Source organism: Pelecanus crispus, chromosome 7 (assembly GCF_030463565.1).
Source record: "Pelecanus crispus isolate bPelCri1 chromosome 7, bPelCri1.pri, whole genome shotgun sequence".
Taxonomy (NCBI): Eukaryota; Metazoa; Chordata; class Aves; order Pelecaniformes; family Pelecanidae; genus Pelecanus; species Pelecanus crispus.
In genome coordinates, this window is record NC_134649.1 from 735,527 (window position 1) to 750,707 (window position 15,181).

Here is a 15,181-nt window from a genome sequence, read left to right on the forward strand (position 1 = left end):
CAGGGCCTTCCCCAAGCGACACTTTGGGTTTCTTGCAGACGAAGGCTCTGATCGATAAGCTACAAAAGCTGGTGTCGTCGGAGGGCAGGTTCAAGAACCTGAGGGAGGCACTGAAAAAGTGAGTGAACGACGATTCTCCTCCTGCGCCTGCTGCGCCGGCCGGCCCGGGGCGCCCGCGGTGGCAGGGGAGCTGGATCCCAGCCCGGCTCCCGCGCTGCGGGCTGGGGCTTTGCTCACAGGATCATTTTGGAGCCTGCGCTAGTGCGTGTCGTGTTTAGCAGGCACAGGGCAGTGGCTTGCAAGGCGATCCCGAGTCATGAGCTGCTCCTTTCAGCAGCAGAGTGGAAAGACGTGAATAAACGGGATTGCAAAGGGGCAAATCATTGCCAGACACCGGGAAACTTTTTTCCCCCCTCGCCTTACAGACCCATAGTTTAAACCCCAGAATGTACCGTATTTAGCTACGGTTTCCCACTGGCCAGTGCACGTCACTCCAGCTAGCGTGGACCTTATCGGCAGCACCGGCGTGGCTCCCGAGCGAGAGCATGGCACGGCAGAGCTGCGACAGCAGCCGGATGGCATCGGGCTCCTCTGCCAGCGCTCAGGCTCCCCAAATCGTCGTTACTTGGTGTTCGCTTGGTCCCGCAGTCGAGGAGCCCGGTGCCGTGGGTGGGTGGGGAGTGGGGTGCTGAGCTGCCCTGGAGCTGGTGCACGCCCACGGGTTTGTGCATCACCGTGCATGGCAGACAGCCGCGGGCCGCGTCCCGTCAGCAGCGCATGGGGATCTTCCCTGGGGGACCGGGCTGGGGCGCGGGGTGAAGGGTGGGGGGCAAGCCCAGCGCCTGCACTGCCCTTGGCTCTTGGCGGGGGTCTCGCTGGCTGCGGGGGTCTCGCTGGCTGCAGGGGCCGAGCCTGGCAGGGGAAGCGTCGAAGTCTGTGCCGAAGCTGCCCCTGCCTCATCTCCTGCAGCCCGCGGCTTCGTGCGGGGCACGGCCGCAGCTCGTGTTTGTCCTGCCCTGCCCGCAGGGACGGCGGCTGCAGGATGCGGCCCAGGAGACCAGCACGCATCCCCGGAGCGGCTTCCTTCCAGGGTTTCTGTATATTAGAAAGAATCCCTCACATTTTAACTGTGGAGTCCAGCCCTCCTCCCTGCTCAAGCCCCAGAGTAAGGCATTTTTCTTTATTTGTTTCTGGTTTGCTCCCAAAGTTGTGACCCTCCATGCGTCCCCTACCTGGGAATGTACCTGACCGACCTGGCGTTCATCGAGGAGGGGACCCCGAATTACACCGAGGACGGCCTGGTGAACTTCTCCAAAATGAGGATGGTGAGTCTTGTTGGAGCGATGCGGCTTGGTGCCGCGGTGCCGGCTGGGTCCGTGCTCACCCCGCTCAGTCCCCGCAGCCGGCCGTCATCCACGCAGCAGCGGGCAGCCGCACGTGTGCCCCTGCATGCGTGCACGCAGCCGGGGTTGTCCCGGGTGAGGATGTGTCTGGATGAAACACAAAAGCCCTTTGCCTCGTGCCGTGGTTGAAAGGTGCGGATGGAGTGTGCTCCACCGGCTGCCCGTCGCACTCCCAGGCACCGGGACGCGGTGCCGGTGGTGCCGGCTGTGCTGTAAACAGCTTCTGTGTTTTATCTCCGGACAGATTTCACACATCATAAGAGAGATCCGCCAGTTCCAGCAAACCTCCTACAAGATTGAGCACCAGCCTAAGGTACGGCTTTGTCCCGAGAACCACGCGCTCCCTCTCTTCGTCTCCCGCTCCAATTGCAGTGTCTAAGCAGCCTTCAATTTCTGGCAGCTCCATCAGGGAAGATTTGATGCTTCTGTAAGAAATTTAACTCCAAAAAGGGAGCAGAACCAGTGCAGGTGGGGGGGTTGTGTCAGGCGAGGCATAACGGAGGGGTCGGGCACGGGAGATGGGTAGCGATCCCCCTGCTCCGGTCCTCTCATGCCACGCAAACCATAGAATGCCCACACGGCGTTGCTGGCAGAGCGAAAGGATGCAGCTCCCCGCCGCCTGAGCCTTGGCCAGGACGAGTCAGCGCTGTCCCTGCCTGTCCTTAGCTTTGCTGCCATTTCTTCCCAGCAAACAGCCGCTGCCGTTTCACTCTGGTTCTTTCTGCACGCCACCGCAATCGTGGGCACGGGGGGAAGCAGCCTGGCACAGTCGTGCCGAGCTGGTGCCGTGGTTGGGCAGCACGGTGAGGGAGCAGCCTGGAAGGGCTCCTGGCAGCGCGTGGGTGCCGGCGATGGAGCCGTCCTCCGCTGTGAGCTGCTTTTGGGCAAACATCGGCCGAGGCAGAGACCTGCGCGCTGCGAGAGCGTGGGCGTGGGTCTTGCTGCAGAGGTCCCCGTCCTGCAGCAGAGCAGCTCCAGGACTTGAGCTCAGCCAGAGCTCGTGTCTTACCTGGAGGTGGAACGAGCAGCTGTCCCTTTCCCCATCCACGGCACCCTTCCACGGGAATGAGTAACAAGTGTCGGTGGCTCCTGGGACCACTGCCCTCGCACCCTGCGCTCCCCTGCCCTTTGCTGCCCGCCCGCTGCAGCAGGAGCGTGGCTGGTGCCTCTGCGCCGGGAGCAGCGCCTGTGCCTTGCTGGAGGCTGTCGGCCGCGGTGTAGGGGACGGAGGGCGGCTGCAGGGGCTGCAGCAGGCTCCCCCGTGCCTCCCCCAGGATGCTGCAGCAGAGGCATTGCTGTAGACAGCAGCAACGCCGGGATGCGATGGCCGTCAGGCAGGGCGGGCAGCATGGTGGATGGCCAGAGAGCTCCTGGGGCTGCTCTGCGTGTTTATAAAATGCGGGCACTGCTCCTTGCCTGCACAGCCAGGCCCCTCCCAGCAGCCTGCGCGCAGCGGCGGTATCCCGGCACCGGCAGAGCCCACCCTGGGGACGCTGAGAAACAGCTCTTTCGGGGGAGCACCCCTCTCCCCAGGCTGGGGGCGCGGGCTGGGAGCAGAGCGTGTCCCACTCCCCCCGCAGCCTGGTGCTGGGCGGCCTCTGCCTCATGGAATCACAGAATCCTTGAGGTTGGAAAAGACCTTTCAGATCATCCAGTCCAACCATTAACCTAACACTGCCAAGTCCACACTAAACCAATTAAGGGGAGAGGAATAATTAATTTCATGTTTCCTGGCTTGGTGGCTGGATTATTTCTTAATGAAAGGAAAACTGGGAATCACTAAGGTTGGAAAGGAGCTCTAAGATCACCAGCCCAACCATCACCCCAACACCCCCATGCCCACTAAACCATGTCCCCAAGTGCCACCTCTGCCCGTTTTTTGAACCCCTCCAGGGATGGGGACTCCCCCACCTCTCTGGGCAGCCTGTTCCAGTGCTTGACCACTCTTTCTATGGACAAATTTTTCCTAATATCCAACCTAAACCCCCCCTGATGCAGCTTGAGCCCATTCCCTCTCGTCCTATCACTGTTCCTTGGGAGAAGAGCCCGACCCCCCTCCCTGCCCCCTCCTGCCAGGAGCTGCAGAGCGATCAGGTCTCCCCTCAGCCTCCTCTTCTCCAGGCTGAACACCCCCAGCTCCCTCAGCCGCTCCCCACCAGCCCCGTGCTCCAGACCCTGCCCCAGCTCCGCTGCCCTCGTGCTGGCCCCCACACATGTGATGACATGGACGGTCTCAGCCGCCCTCGCACTTCCTCTGCCGCAGCACCGCAGAGCCATCCGGGAGCTGGGCCGGTTGCTGCGGGGGTTTCCACCGTCTCCGGAACCGCTCTTCTCCAGAAGCAGCAAACCGAAACAGCCGTCGGCGTCTGCCGAACCTTCCCGGTGCCCCGTCTGCGGCGTTGGTGATCGGGCCGGGCCAAGCCGCCCTCCGAAGGCGCCGGTTTCCGCGTGCGGTGGCAGGGGCAGCCCCAGCCCTGCCCCATGGCCCCTGCCTGGGCTGGCGGAGGTCGGGGCTCTGATTTCAGCCTCTGCAGCCCCAGCCCTGCCCTCCGCACCGTCGGTGCCTGCCTGGGGCTGGGCTCACGCCGCAGCCTTTTCCCAACCGGGCACCCCAGGTAGCCCCTGCCTCCTCCCAGCCTCTCCGGCTCAGGAAGGTCGGTGTTCGTGAAAGCAGCCCACCGCCCCGAGAAACCCGGCTGAAAACGCCAACGCCGAGTGCAGCGGGGAAGGGTAGCGCGGGCAGGGCCGTGCGTGGCCGTGCATCGCCCTGTCTCCCCGCAGCGGTGGGATGCAGCCGTAGGGAAGCTCCCGGACGCTCTTGCGGGTGATGGGATGAGGCCCCGTCTGCGCTGCCGGCGCTTCCCGGGCAAAGGTTCTGCTGCCGGCTGCTCCTCGCGCTGGCCGGCTCCGAGCCCCAGGCACGGCGCCTTGCCCCGGCATGGGCTGTGCCCGTCTTCGGCATCAGCCGCGCACGCCGCACTGCTGATGACACCAGAAAGTCATTTGGGAAAAACCTGCCAGGAATTACGAGCAGATTTTCTGCTAGCACCGGAGCAGATTTTCTGCTAGCACCGGAGCAGAAGTCCTGCCCTGTCAGCAGCGTTCTGCAGCAAGAATGTCGTTCTCCACTTGTGCAATGCCTGAATTATCAGGGTTTTGTGTTCTCAACAGAACTTTGTGGCTGATAAAATAGTACAAGAGAGAAAAACTAAGCAAGAAAAACAGAAGAGCAGCTGGGGACCGGGCGGGACTTTGCAACCCTGGGATGAGATAAGCACACGCGATGCCCGTGTCGGTTGGCAGGAACCGCGGGCGCTCCTCCGCGACTCGTCGTTTACCGCTCAGGCCCTCATCATTTCCCAATTTCGGCGTTCATCACCGGCTGCAGCAGAGGTGAGTGCTCCCTGCTAACGGTTTGGCTCTCGCTTTTCCAGGTGACGCAGTACCTGCTGGACCAGTCGTTTGTGATGGACGAAGAGACCCTTTACGAAGCTTCTCTGCGAATAGAGCCCAAACTGCCTTCTTGAGCCGGAGCAGTGGCCGGCGGCTGCTGGTGTACACACGCTATACCATACTGTATATATCTCTGTTTCTGTTGGACGCCCTGGAGTGACTTCCACGTATGTGCTTCTCCAAGCAAACCGCCCCCCTCGTTCTTTAGGCCGCAGTAGACCTCGCGTAGGGTTTTCCCGCATCGTTTAAGATTTGACGCATCGACACTTTGCTGGAGTCCCGGTTTCTTTTCGCCGATGTTACTTTTTTTTTTTTTTTTTTTACTTTTTTTTTTTTTTGTCATTTGTTCTTCTCGAGGGGGCTGGCGGTGGGGCAGGTGACCCCGCGCGTCCCCGCGGGGCAGCGCGGAGCAGCTCCCGCTCAGGCGGTGGCGGCAGGAGCAGCCCTGGGCAAACTCTGCGAGGCGGGGCAGGAGAACACGTGAAGGTTCATCCCTCGGCGCGAAGCCGCCCCGGCGCCGGGGGCCTCTGGGCCGCTGCCCCCCGGTCCCGCCCGAGTCGGGAAGATGGAAACGTCCCTTTGAGCCTCCTCGCTGCGTGCGGCTCACGACAAGCTTCTGTTGATATGCTGTAGATCCGTATACCTTGTGACCACTATGAGTAACATGATGTAGAGTTAGAAAAAGATGACCGAGTGTTTTTATTACATATACTGTAATCCTGTCTAACCACCTTCTAGCAGGAATATAGTAATGTAGTGCTTATTCTGTGAATATTACCATGTATTTTTTACATTGTACAGTATATAAACACAGTTTAACTTTACAGTGGCAGGCATGCTCCACTCTAACAACCAGAACACTTTTGCTGTAAGCAATACCTCGTGGTATGAGAATTCTCTTTCAAGCCCTAAAACTATTTCAACTTACAGCTTGTTTGGAAAAATATTTCCATTTTTTTGTAAAAATATATGTTTCCTGATTACCTCTTGCTAATAAATCTATTCTATCTCAGGGTGAACCGGGACTTGGGGTGTTTTTATCGGCGGGTCAAGGCCGGACCCGCAGCCCCCTCCCACCCCCCGCGGGGGCGGGCTGCCACGCCCCCTGCCACGCCCCCTGCCACGCCCCCTGCCACGCCCCTCCGGCGGAGGCTCGGCTCAGCTCAGCTCGGCTGGGCTCCGCTCGGCTCTGCTCGGCCCAGTTCGGCTCCGCTCGGCCCGGTTCGGCTCCGCTCGGCCCCGCTGGGCCCGGTTCGGCTCCGCTCGGCCCCGCTGGGCCCGGTTCGGCTCCGTTCGGCCCGGTTCGGCTCGGCTCGGCGCGGACATGGGCTGGGCCGCGCTGCTGGCTGCGGCCGCGCTCCTGGTGCCCGCCGGCGCCTGGGCTCCCTCCGCCGAAGGTGAACGGGCACCGGGAGGGGACGGGGGGCTCGGCTCGGTTCGGCTCCCCTCGGCTCGGTTCGGCTCCCCTCGGGAGGGCTCGGCTCGGTTCGGCTCCCCTCGGCTCGGTTCGGCTCCCCTCGGCTCGGTTCGGCTCCCCTCGGCTCGGTTCGGCTCCCCTCGGCAGGGCTCGGCTCCCCTCGGCAGGGCTCAGTTCGGTTCGGCTCCCCTCGGCTCGGTTCGGCTCCCCTCGGCAGGGCTCGGCTCCCCTCGGCAGGGCTCAGTTCGGTTCGGCTCCCCTCGGCTCGGTTCGGCTCCCCTCGGCTCGGTTCGGCTCCCCTCGGCAGGGCTCGGCTCCCCTCGGCAGGGCTCAGTTCGGTTCGGCTCCCCTCGGCTCGGTTCGGCTCCCCTCGGCCGGGCTCGGCGCCCCGGGCGCTCTCCAGGCCGGGGCCCGCGGCTGTGGCGGGGCGGCGGCGGGGGAGCCGGGCCGTGCCGTGCCGTGCCGTGCCGTGCCGGGGCAGCCGCTGACCGCCTCCCGCTCTCTCCCGCAGAGGAGCTGCAGTTCAAGGCCTGGATGCTGCAGGTGAAGCCCCGGGGGCGCCTCCGCTGCGGGCCGCGGTGGGCAGGGCCGGGCCGGGCCGGGGGCCGCGGCTGACGGGCCCTGTCCCCGCAGAACAACCGGCGGTACGGCCCGGGCGAGTACCCCCGCAGGCTGCGCGTCTTCCTGGGCAACAAGCGGCGGATCGAGGAGCACAACGCCGGCAACCACAGCTTCCAGAGTAGGAGCCGCTCCCCAGCCCCCCCGGCCCGCCCGTCCTCTCGCTTTGACCCGCGACCCTTGGCGAGCGAGGCCTTCCCCTCCCCTCCCTCTTGTAGTGAGCCTGAACCAGTTCTCAGATCTGACCTTCGCTGAATTTAAAAAACTGCACCTGTGGAGAGAGCCCCAGGTAGGTGACGGGAGCGTGCCGCCGGCGGGGAGGAGGGGGTCCGGCAGGACGGCGGCCCCCGAGCCGCGGGGGGCTCTGCGCCGCGCTGCACCCACGCGCGGGTCGGCACCCCGTCGCTGCGCGGCCCGAAACGCGCGGTGCCCTGTCCCGCCGGAGCCCGGGTAAGAGCGAGGTGAGCCCCACATCCCCTTCCGTCCCGGCTGTCAGCCGCCTGAGCCTGGCTCTAGCTGAATTGCCACTTCTGCTTTCAGCTTTGCAGGCTGATTTATATTTTTGTGGGCAGACTTCAGGCCTGTTCCGGCTCTTTGGGGAGTTAGGAGTTCCCCGAGCAGCTCGGGCACCGCTGCGGGCTGGCCCTGCTCTCCCAGGGCTGGCCCAGGTCCCCGCAGCTGCGGTGGGTGCCGTGCAGCGGGCCCGAGCTGCGCACGCAGCGCGGCAGTCGCCGCTCCCTCCGCCCCGGGGAGGGTGGCCGTCCGTGGGCCACCATCTCCCGGGACGGTGGCTTGCCGCAGCCCTCCCACCTCGCTTGCAGAACTGCTCGGCCACGAAGGGGAACTTCTTGCGCAGCTCCGGGCCGTATCCTGACTCCATCGACTGGAGGAAGAAGGGGAATTACGTGACGCCCGTGAAGAACCAGGTGAGGAGCGTGTGTCATCAGTGATGCACCAAGAGCCTGCCGGGAGAGGGGCTACCACTGCAGGCAGGGCACCGTGCCGGGGGCAGGAGGGCTGGGGTGTGCGTGCCGCAGGGGCAAGGCTGGCCGGGGGTGGCCAGGGCAGCTTTGGGCAGGGGACGAGCGGAAGGCGAAGCCCGGCTGCCGGTGGGGAGTAGAAGCGCTGTGCTCCTGGCGTGCCCTTCTGCCCCAGCCCTGGTGTTTCGGGGAGGCCAGTGACCCCGCGGCACATTACGAAGCAGTTCCTCTCTGGTTCCTAACGCAGGGCGCCTGCGGGAGCTGCTGGACCTTTTCCACCACGGGGTGTTTGGAGTCTGCTATCGCTATTGCGACAGGAAAGCTCCTCTCTCTGGTAAGAGATTTTCCTTTCCTGTGCACTGACAGCAGTTCCTGCCTCTGGTTATCCATTGGGGCTGCCGGCGGGGCCAGCCCGCTCCTGCCTGGGACAGCCGCCGGCTGCTTGTTCTGAGTCCGGCTGTACGCGGCTGCATGTGGCTGTGGCAGGCACCCCCAGACCCCTTGCAGCTCTCCGCAAGCCGAACACCCCTACTGCGGGGGCGTGGGGCAGCATGGCCGGGAGCTCTCTGTGCCCTCTCTGTGCCTATCCCCATCCCTGCTCCGGGTCTGGGTGTCCCGCTGCCCCAGGCTTGGGCAGAGCCCTTTTTGGAGCAGGACTAAACCGGAGGGGCCGGAGGCTGATGGGTCCCTGCCTCTGGGAGCAGGCGTGCTTGGCTAGAGCCGTGTCTGGTGCGGCCAGCCGGCAGCAGCTCCCTGCTGCAAAACAGCTTGCTGCAAGCAGTACGTTGTAAGACTGTTTATTTTTAAACTTGTAGGGGATTTATATTCTCGAAGAACCAGAAAGACAGTAGCTGCTTACATGACTTACCAGAATAGCTGAGGGTGGGGTGTAAGTGTTAAAACCAAACTTGACCTTTGAAAGAGATCTTGGCCAGCACTCCCGAGGGTGGGATGGTGTCCCGTCCTGGCAGGCGTGGGGAGGAATGCCTCTTGCAGCTGGAGCATCCTGGGCTGCCGGCTCCACGTCTTCCTCACCCTGCTCCTTGGGACGTGGAGCCGTTCAGCCAGGTGATTCCAGCTCGCAGCGGGTGAACAGCCAGCTGCACAGGTAAAACCGGCGCTCTTTGGTGGCCTGCCTCATGGGTTTTGTCTCACTCATTCCAAATGCAGGCACTTGAACATATACTGACTCAAAAAAACTTTTCTGTAGGCAGAACAACAGTTAGTTGACTGCGCTCAGGCTTTTAACAACCATGGCTGCAGCGGGTAAGTAATATAAAGTAATAAAGAATAGAAATAAGAGTATCTTATGTTCCGTGATTGACAGCCTTCCTCAAGATCTAGTGTTGGGATCCTTGCAGATCTCAGAATGGTTTTTGTTTCCCCTTGGCTGAGACTTGTCAGGGAAAACTGTTTTGGGTTGGGTTGGGTTTGGTGTGCTTATTTTAATTTCACCTTCCCTAGAGGTTAGAATGTTTCACTGAATCTCCAGCATTTCCTCACCTCTGTGGTTCCTCTTATTTAGTTTTTCTTCTGATACTTGTTTTGATACAACAAATCAATTTGATCCCACAGTCACGGGTGCTATGTAGCTAGGCTTTAACATACTCAGGGAAAACAAGGGGAGTTTTATCTGTTGCTCTGCTCATGGGTCATGTGCATCTCATGGTGCTTTAAAGAACCCACAGAAACCTCTGCTTCCCCTTTGGTAAATTCCTACTAGCATTGCTAGAGGAGGCAGAAAATAAAGCTTTCAGAAATCTTATGTTTTCTGTAAGATAAGCGGTCCCTGAGGAATGTTCGGATCTGAGCAAAACCACTCTTGGTGCTTTTTATTTTTCTCGTGACTCCTCCTTAGTCCTCTCCTTGTGAGCACACCCTGATCACGCTCCCCTTTCCTTCCTTCTGCGAGATGTGCTCGCCGGGGAAGGAAGCGGCTGCTTGCCAAAGATGTGGGTCCCTTGTCCTCCCCTGTGCTGCGTAGCCGGGGACCCCGGCCAGGCTGGACAGAGGTCACGGAAAAACCCCTTTCAGTGCGCGAGGCTGCAGAGCTGAGCTGGCATGGAGGGTGCTGCGTGGGCGAGGTGGCCTCGCACCTTCGGGGCTCCCGTGTTGGCATTTTCCCCCAGGGATTAGGCACCCCTGAGAATGAGCTCTTCCTGTGCCTGTGTAGGACCACGCCAAACAGCACGATGGGCTAGGCCGGGAGTCCCAGACAGGGAGATACTGCAGGAATAGACTGGAGTTTATGCCTCCAGAGGGTCTGGGATACACGCTGTCCTTCCCTTTCCCCCCACTTTGCGGGAGCGGTCTGTAGGACTGCGGGGGAAGGTTGATGGCTTTGCTCTGCAGAAGCTGCAGCATTACCGTCCTAATTAATCCGCATTCTGGCTGTGTTGTCTTGCAGGGGCCTGCCAAGCCAAGCCTTTGAATACATACTGTATAACAAAGGGCTCATGGGGGAGGACACCTACCCATACCTGGCCGAGGTATTTCCAGCGCGGCTCAGACGCATTTCTGCAGCACCAGAGCAGGGTCCAGAGCAGGCTTTAACACCGGTTCCTTTCTGTCTGCACAGAATGGCACGTGCAAGTTCCAGCCGGAGAAGGCTATTGCGTTTGTCAAAGATGTTATCAATATCACACAGGTAAGGCTGCCGCAAGGGTTATGTTTCCAAACTTCCAGGCCTGTGCCAAGCCTGACCTGGAAGGTGCTCGGGTGCCCCGAGGTGTGCCAGGCTCTGCAGTGCAAGCTGCAGCCTGCTCGCTCTTTGGAGTGCTGGTGTGCACGCTCCTCCTCTCCTGCGCACCCCTGACGCCCTTTCCTGAAGGTGGCACCGATGAAGTGCTGTAGTCAAAATACAGGCACCGGCTCTGTGCCTGCTTTCCGCAGTGGGTGCACCTCCAGCCTGTAAGAAAGTCTTGGGTCTTGTCTTTCACTGCAAGCAGCACTTGTTCCCTTGTCTGCAAGCAGAAGGGCAGGGTTAGCCATCCCCACTGTGCTCTCACTGCTGGTCTGGGGATCCTGACTGGTCCCGGCATAATCATGAGATAAATGACCTGGGATCCTCTTCCTGCAGTATGACGAGGATGGCATGGTAGAAGCTGTGGGGAAGCACAACCCGGTGAGCTTTGCGTTCGAGGTGACGAGTGACTTCATGCACTACAGAAAAGGAGTCTATTCAAAGTGAGTATTTCTGAGCCTGGGAGGTGAGGGCGAGGGGAAGGTGTAAGGGCTGGAATCGCTCGCATCCCCATTTCTCCCGCTTTGCGGCACTGGACACAGGGACACTGGACTGCGTTCTTGCATTTTCTTTTAAACAGAAAATAGCAAACATAAGTCAACCGAGCCTTGATAACACTGATTTCCCAGGGGATGAGAGCACAGCACAGGGAAGAGGGAACAGTGTGCTTGTGGCCTATTTACTGCTAGGAGCCAGTCCAAGCTGAAGACCAGCGTGTATTTGGGATGAAATGAAAGTCAACGAGCTCGGGAGATCCTCCTGCCACGGAGCGGGGGGAAGCCTGTTCCAGGGCTGCTGCGTGTGTCTGTGTGTCTGAGCCGCGGGCGGTGGCGGGGTCAGCCCAGGTGTTGCAGCTGAACATGTCTGGTTTATTTAGGGTGAGCCCTAACCAAAGGAAGTTTCTGTGGGATTTGGGCGGTTCTTCCAGTGCCAGACCTCGGAGGGGTGGTGGCGAGCGGCGTAGCTGCCCTCGCGCTGCCCCGCAGCCGAGCTGGTAGGTTTGCAGGCTGCGTTATTAAGGCAGGCGTCCCTGCGTCGCTGTTCCCCGCAGCGCAGGCAGGGCCCTGAGCACCTCATGCCAATCCCTCTCTGCAGCTGGACGGGTAAGAAAAGTAGCAGAGATGAAGGATTAGTTTGAGACATAAGTGACCTAGCAGGAGAAGGTCTCAAGTGTTGTGTCAGCTCTACAGCCAAGGCAAAAAGCTACTTAAAAGGATGATTATTGTATTTTGGAAAGACTATGGAAGCTAACTGCGTCAGGATAGATTTCTATTAGGCGAAAAATGGGAAAAGTGCGTGTTTGGAGAGAACTAGAAAAATACTTCAGAGTAATGAATCCTCAGTCACGTAGAGCTGCAGGGAAGATTAAACTAAGAGTCTAAGCATGAGTGATCTGCCCCAAGGAGCAGCGAGGGAAGGAGCAGGCAGCACCGTGAGTTCGAGTGGCTTTGCTGTTGCAATAAAGACAGTAATCTCAAAGTTAACTGCCAGCAACAGGCAGATGTAAAAGGAAGATGTGAAAGCAGACAGATGGTCAAGATACTTTGTAATAGAGTTCCAGTTTAAGGAACACGCCAAGTAAAGTTATCTTGTAGATTTATAGCCTAAGGTAGATTTAAAGTCAGAGCGTAAGGAATAGCTGATGCTCCAGTGGTTTCAGCCTATGCTCCCCAGACCAACTATTAACAGATTCAAGAAAAGTAAATCTGTTGTGGGGATTATTGATCTTTTAGTTATCTGCAACTTGAAAATGTTTAAAAATAGGTGCTCTAGAGATGGGAGCTTGTACCTTGTGTTGTCTTGTTTTATATCACAGGCAGTAACTTTCATCAAGTGCAATTTAAAAGCTGGAAATTCACAGGAAATACAAAGAAATGTGTATTTAGACGGAGGAACTCGCTGTTCCCTGTGCAAAATTTGGAACAGTACCCCGAACTTTGGGGCAGAACAAACCATTACTGGGATGCACTAAGAGCTTCTGGTTTTCATTGGAAAAATTCCTTTGCTTGTTTTTTTCATTGTAGCTCATTCTTGTGTGACAACGTTGTTAATTCTGAACAAAAGGCCGGACCAGGTGCTCAGATCAAAGGTCCATGTAGCCTATCACCTCGACTTCAGATATGTCTGAAGTAATCAGTATCTCCTGTTCTTGGCTTCCCTCCTTGCTCTCCACACCTGGAAGTTCAAAGTATCCATTAGTTCTTTTTGCAGTTGGACCGCAATCAAGAATGCGGGCTAATCCATGATTAATTATAGGCTGGTTTTTCATGTAACAAATCTGCATTATATTTCCTTTTCTTTGCAGCCCACGATGTGAGCACACTCCTGACAAGGTGAACCATGCTGTCCTTGCTGTGGGGTATGGAGAAGAAAATGGAAATCCTTACTGGATTGTGAAGAACTCCTGGGGCCCGCTGTGGGGCATGGATGGGTAAGGAGGTCCCAACGCTACCGGACCCACCACGGTCTCCCTGTGCCTGGTAAAAGGACAGTCACGTGCATGGGATTCCACCCGCCCTCATCCGCCCCCAGGTCGCCCTTATGCTCTCAAGCTGAAATTTCGCAGCTGTTTCATACTCTAGGAAGAGGCAGGGGAAATCATCCCAGCCTCGGTAGTGAAGACGTGGCTCTACAAACCAGTCCTGGGGTGACCAGTTCAAGCAGACCCTTAGATCGGTAGTTCTGCTGTTGTCACCCAGCGCTCGGCCAGCGTGCGCAGAGCTGCCGTAAGCACTGGTTCGCGTGGTGCCAGGAGAGCACCGTGCCTCCTCCGCGGTCACGCGGCCAGAGAAGAACAGGTTGTGCTGGCAGCCAGTTTTCACTCCAGCTCCGCAAGTATTTCCAGCTGCAAGTGAACTTTTTTAGAGCCAGGTGCTAACTCTGCTAGTTTGTGATATAAGGGGGACAGGGAATAGCATTGCCTGGCTAACTGCTGGTGGTAACAGCTCTGTCACAGAGCAATGCTCTTGTGACAAAGCAAATGCTCCTTGCGCTGGCATGAGAAAGGAGCTTGCACATAATGAGAGCAGTCGTCTTACGCTGGTATCTGTCCTGCTGGCTCTGCTGGAGAAGGGAACACTCACTCATACACCTTTCTCTTTTTAGGTACTTCCTTATTGAACGTGGCAAGAATATGTGTGGTCTTGCTGCTTGTGCATCTTACCCAATTCCTCAGGTGTAAGAGGAGAGCGCAGGCTGGGGAAAGTGGGCATAGGAAAAGGAACAACTGATTATATATGAATTTCTGAATGCTAAAATTAAGAAAGCGAGAACAAGATGAAATACCAGTCTGCTGAAAGTTGTTACCTTCAGGCAGATTCCCTCAGCTTGCACACAGCTTCTTGCAGTAGGAAGACCCGTGTCTCCTCTCCCCAGCCAAACACGAGCGTGCTCCTGTGCCGAGCGCCTGACTCCTGCCTTCTTGCGGCTGCGGTGCGCTCGCGGTGTGCCTCGTGGCCATGCCTCATGGCGTGCTTCATGGCGTGCCTCATGGCCATGCCTCATGGTGTGCCTCATGGCGTGCCTCGCTCTCCCTGTCCAAACCGGGGCCCTGCGGCGTGGTGTCGGCAGTGGGGTGGTCTGCTCGGACAGGGGGAACGCCATGCAGTTACCCAATTTTAAGACGCTTCCCCGACAAAGCTCACCCTTTCCTTCAGGTGTACACAATCAACAGATGTAACTTTTAGGGATTTTTTTTTATTTTCTTTGAAGCCGATTTTTCCTTTCTCTAGAGAAAGATGAGTGCTGTGATTTGTATGTTTTATCTATTTTCATTAAATGTGTTTAGTATTTTTTTTATTAAAAATAGGGTATTTTAATGCAAATAGAGAAGAAATGGACGATTTTCTCTTATGAATCAATGAAGAAAGCAAGCTTATTGCTAATAGTTTCTATAAATGCGGGAGGGTGAGAGAAGGCCATGTGTCAGCAGGGGACACTTCTGCCGCCTGTTATTGCACGCTAAAATCTGCCACTGCCTGAATAAAGATGCCTTGTCACGCGTGTGGTGCTGTGCTCTCCGTGGCCCTGCGCGTTACCGGCTTCATTTCCGACCGCGGCGCAGGATCCCACCCCGGGGGCGTCTGCCCGCGGCCCCGTCCTCCCGCCACCGCTCCTGCAAGCAGCGTGGGGGCACAAAGCATGAAAACCTTCCCAGGGCTACGTGACTTCCTTTTATATATTTTTACGGCCTGTGTCAGGGGAGGTTTAGATTGGATATTAGGAAGTGCGAGGGCGGCTGAGACCGTCCATGTCATCACATGTGTGGGGGCCAGCACGAGGGCAGCGGAGCTGGGGCAGGGTCTGGAGCACAGGGCTGGTGGGGAGCGGCTGAGGGAGCTGGGGGTGTTCAGCCTGGAGAAGAGGAGGCTGAGGGGAGACCTGATCGCTCTGCAGCTCCTGGCAGGAGGGGGCAGGGAGGGGGGTCGGGCTCTGCTCCCAAGGAACAAGCGATAGGATGAGAGGGAATGGGCTCAAGCTGTGTCTGGGGAGGTTTAGGTTGGAAATTAGGAAAAATTTCTTCACGGAAAGAGTGGTCAAGCATGGAACAGGCTGCCCAGAGAGGTGG

At 58.3% G+C, this 15,181-nt stretch overlaps 2 protein-coding genes across 2 annotated transcripts in view; both read left to right on the plus strand.

Moving 5' to 3' along the window:
* RASGRF1 (Ras protein specific guanine nucleotide releasing factor 1) overlaps nt 1-4,930 on the plus strand; it is a 44,702-nt gene extending 39,772 nt beyond the window's left edge. The window contains exons 24-27 of the mRNA XM_075714060.1: nt 39-118; nt 1,208-1,325; nt 1,648-1,716; nt 4,838-4,930. Coding sequence (XP_075570175.1) covers nt 39-118; nt 1,208-1,325; nt 1,648-1,716; nt 4,838-4,930 — 360 coding nt within the window. The remainder of the gene's footprint in view (nt 1-38; nt 119-1,207; nt 1,326-1,647; nt 1,717-4,837) is intronic.
* A 1,250-nt stretch (nt 4,931-6,180) lies between these two features.
* Nucleotides 6,181-14,097, plus strand: CTSH (cathepsin H). Its single transcript, XM_075713778.1, has 12 exons — nt 6,181-6,253; nt 6,785-6,816; nt 6,907-7,012; nt 7,110-7,180; nt 7,713-7,817; nt 8,119-8,205; nt 9,082-9,137; nt 10,279-10,360; nt 10,450-10,518; nt 10,951-11,057; nt 12,920-13,045; nt 13,720-14,097. The coding sequence occupies exons 1-12, from the start codon at nt 6,181-6,183 to the stop codon at nt 13,793-13,795; spliced, it is 990 nt and encodes a 329-aa protein (XP_075569893.1). The 3' UTR covers nt 13,796-14,097.
* Nucleotides 14,098-15,181: the final 1,084 nt, after the last annotated feature.

Bases quoted from the DNA above. Each gene is read 5' to 3' on its own strand.
- CTSH (XM_075713778.1), top strand. From the start codon at position 6,181: ATGGGCTGGGCCGCGCTGCTGGCTGCGGCCGCGCTCCTGGTGCCCGCC. The intron at 6,817-6,906 runs GTGAAGCCCCGG...CTGTCCCCGCAG, and splicing joins TCAAGGCCTGGATGCTGCAG to AACAACCGGCGGTACGGCCC. The intron at 7,181-7,712 runs GTAGGTGACGGG...CCTCGCTTGCAG, and splicing joins ACCTGTGGAGAGAGCCCCAG to AACTGCTCGGCCACGAAGGG.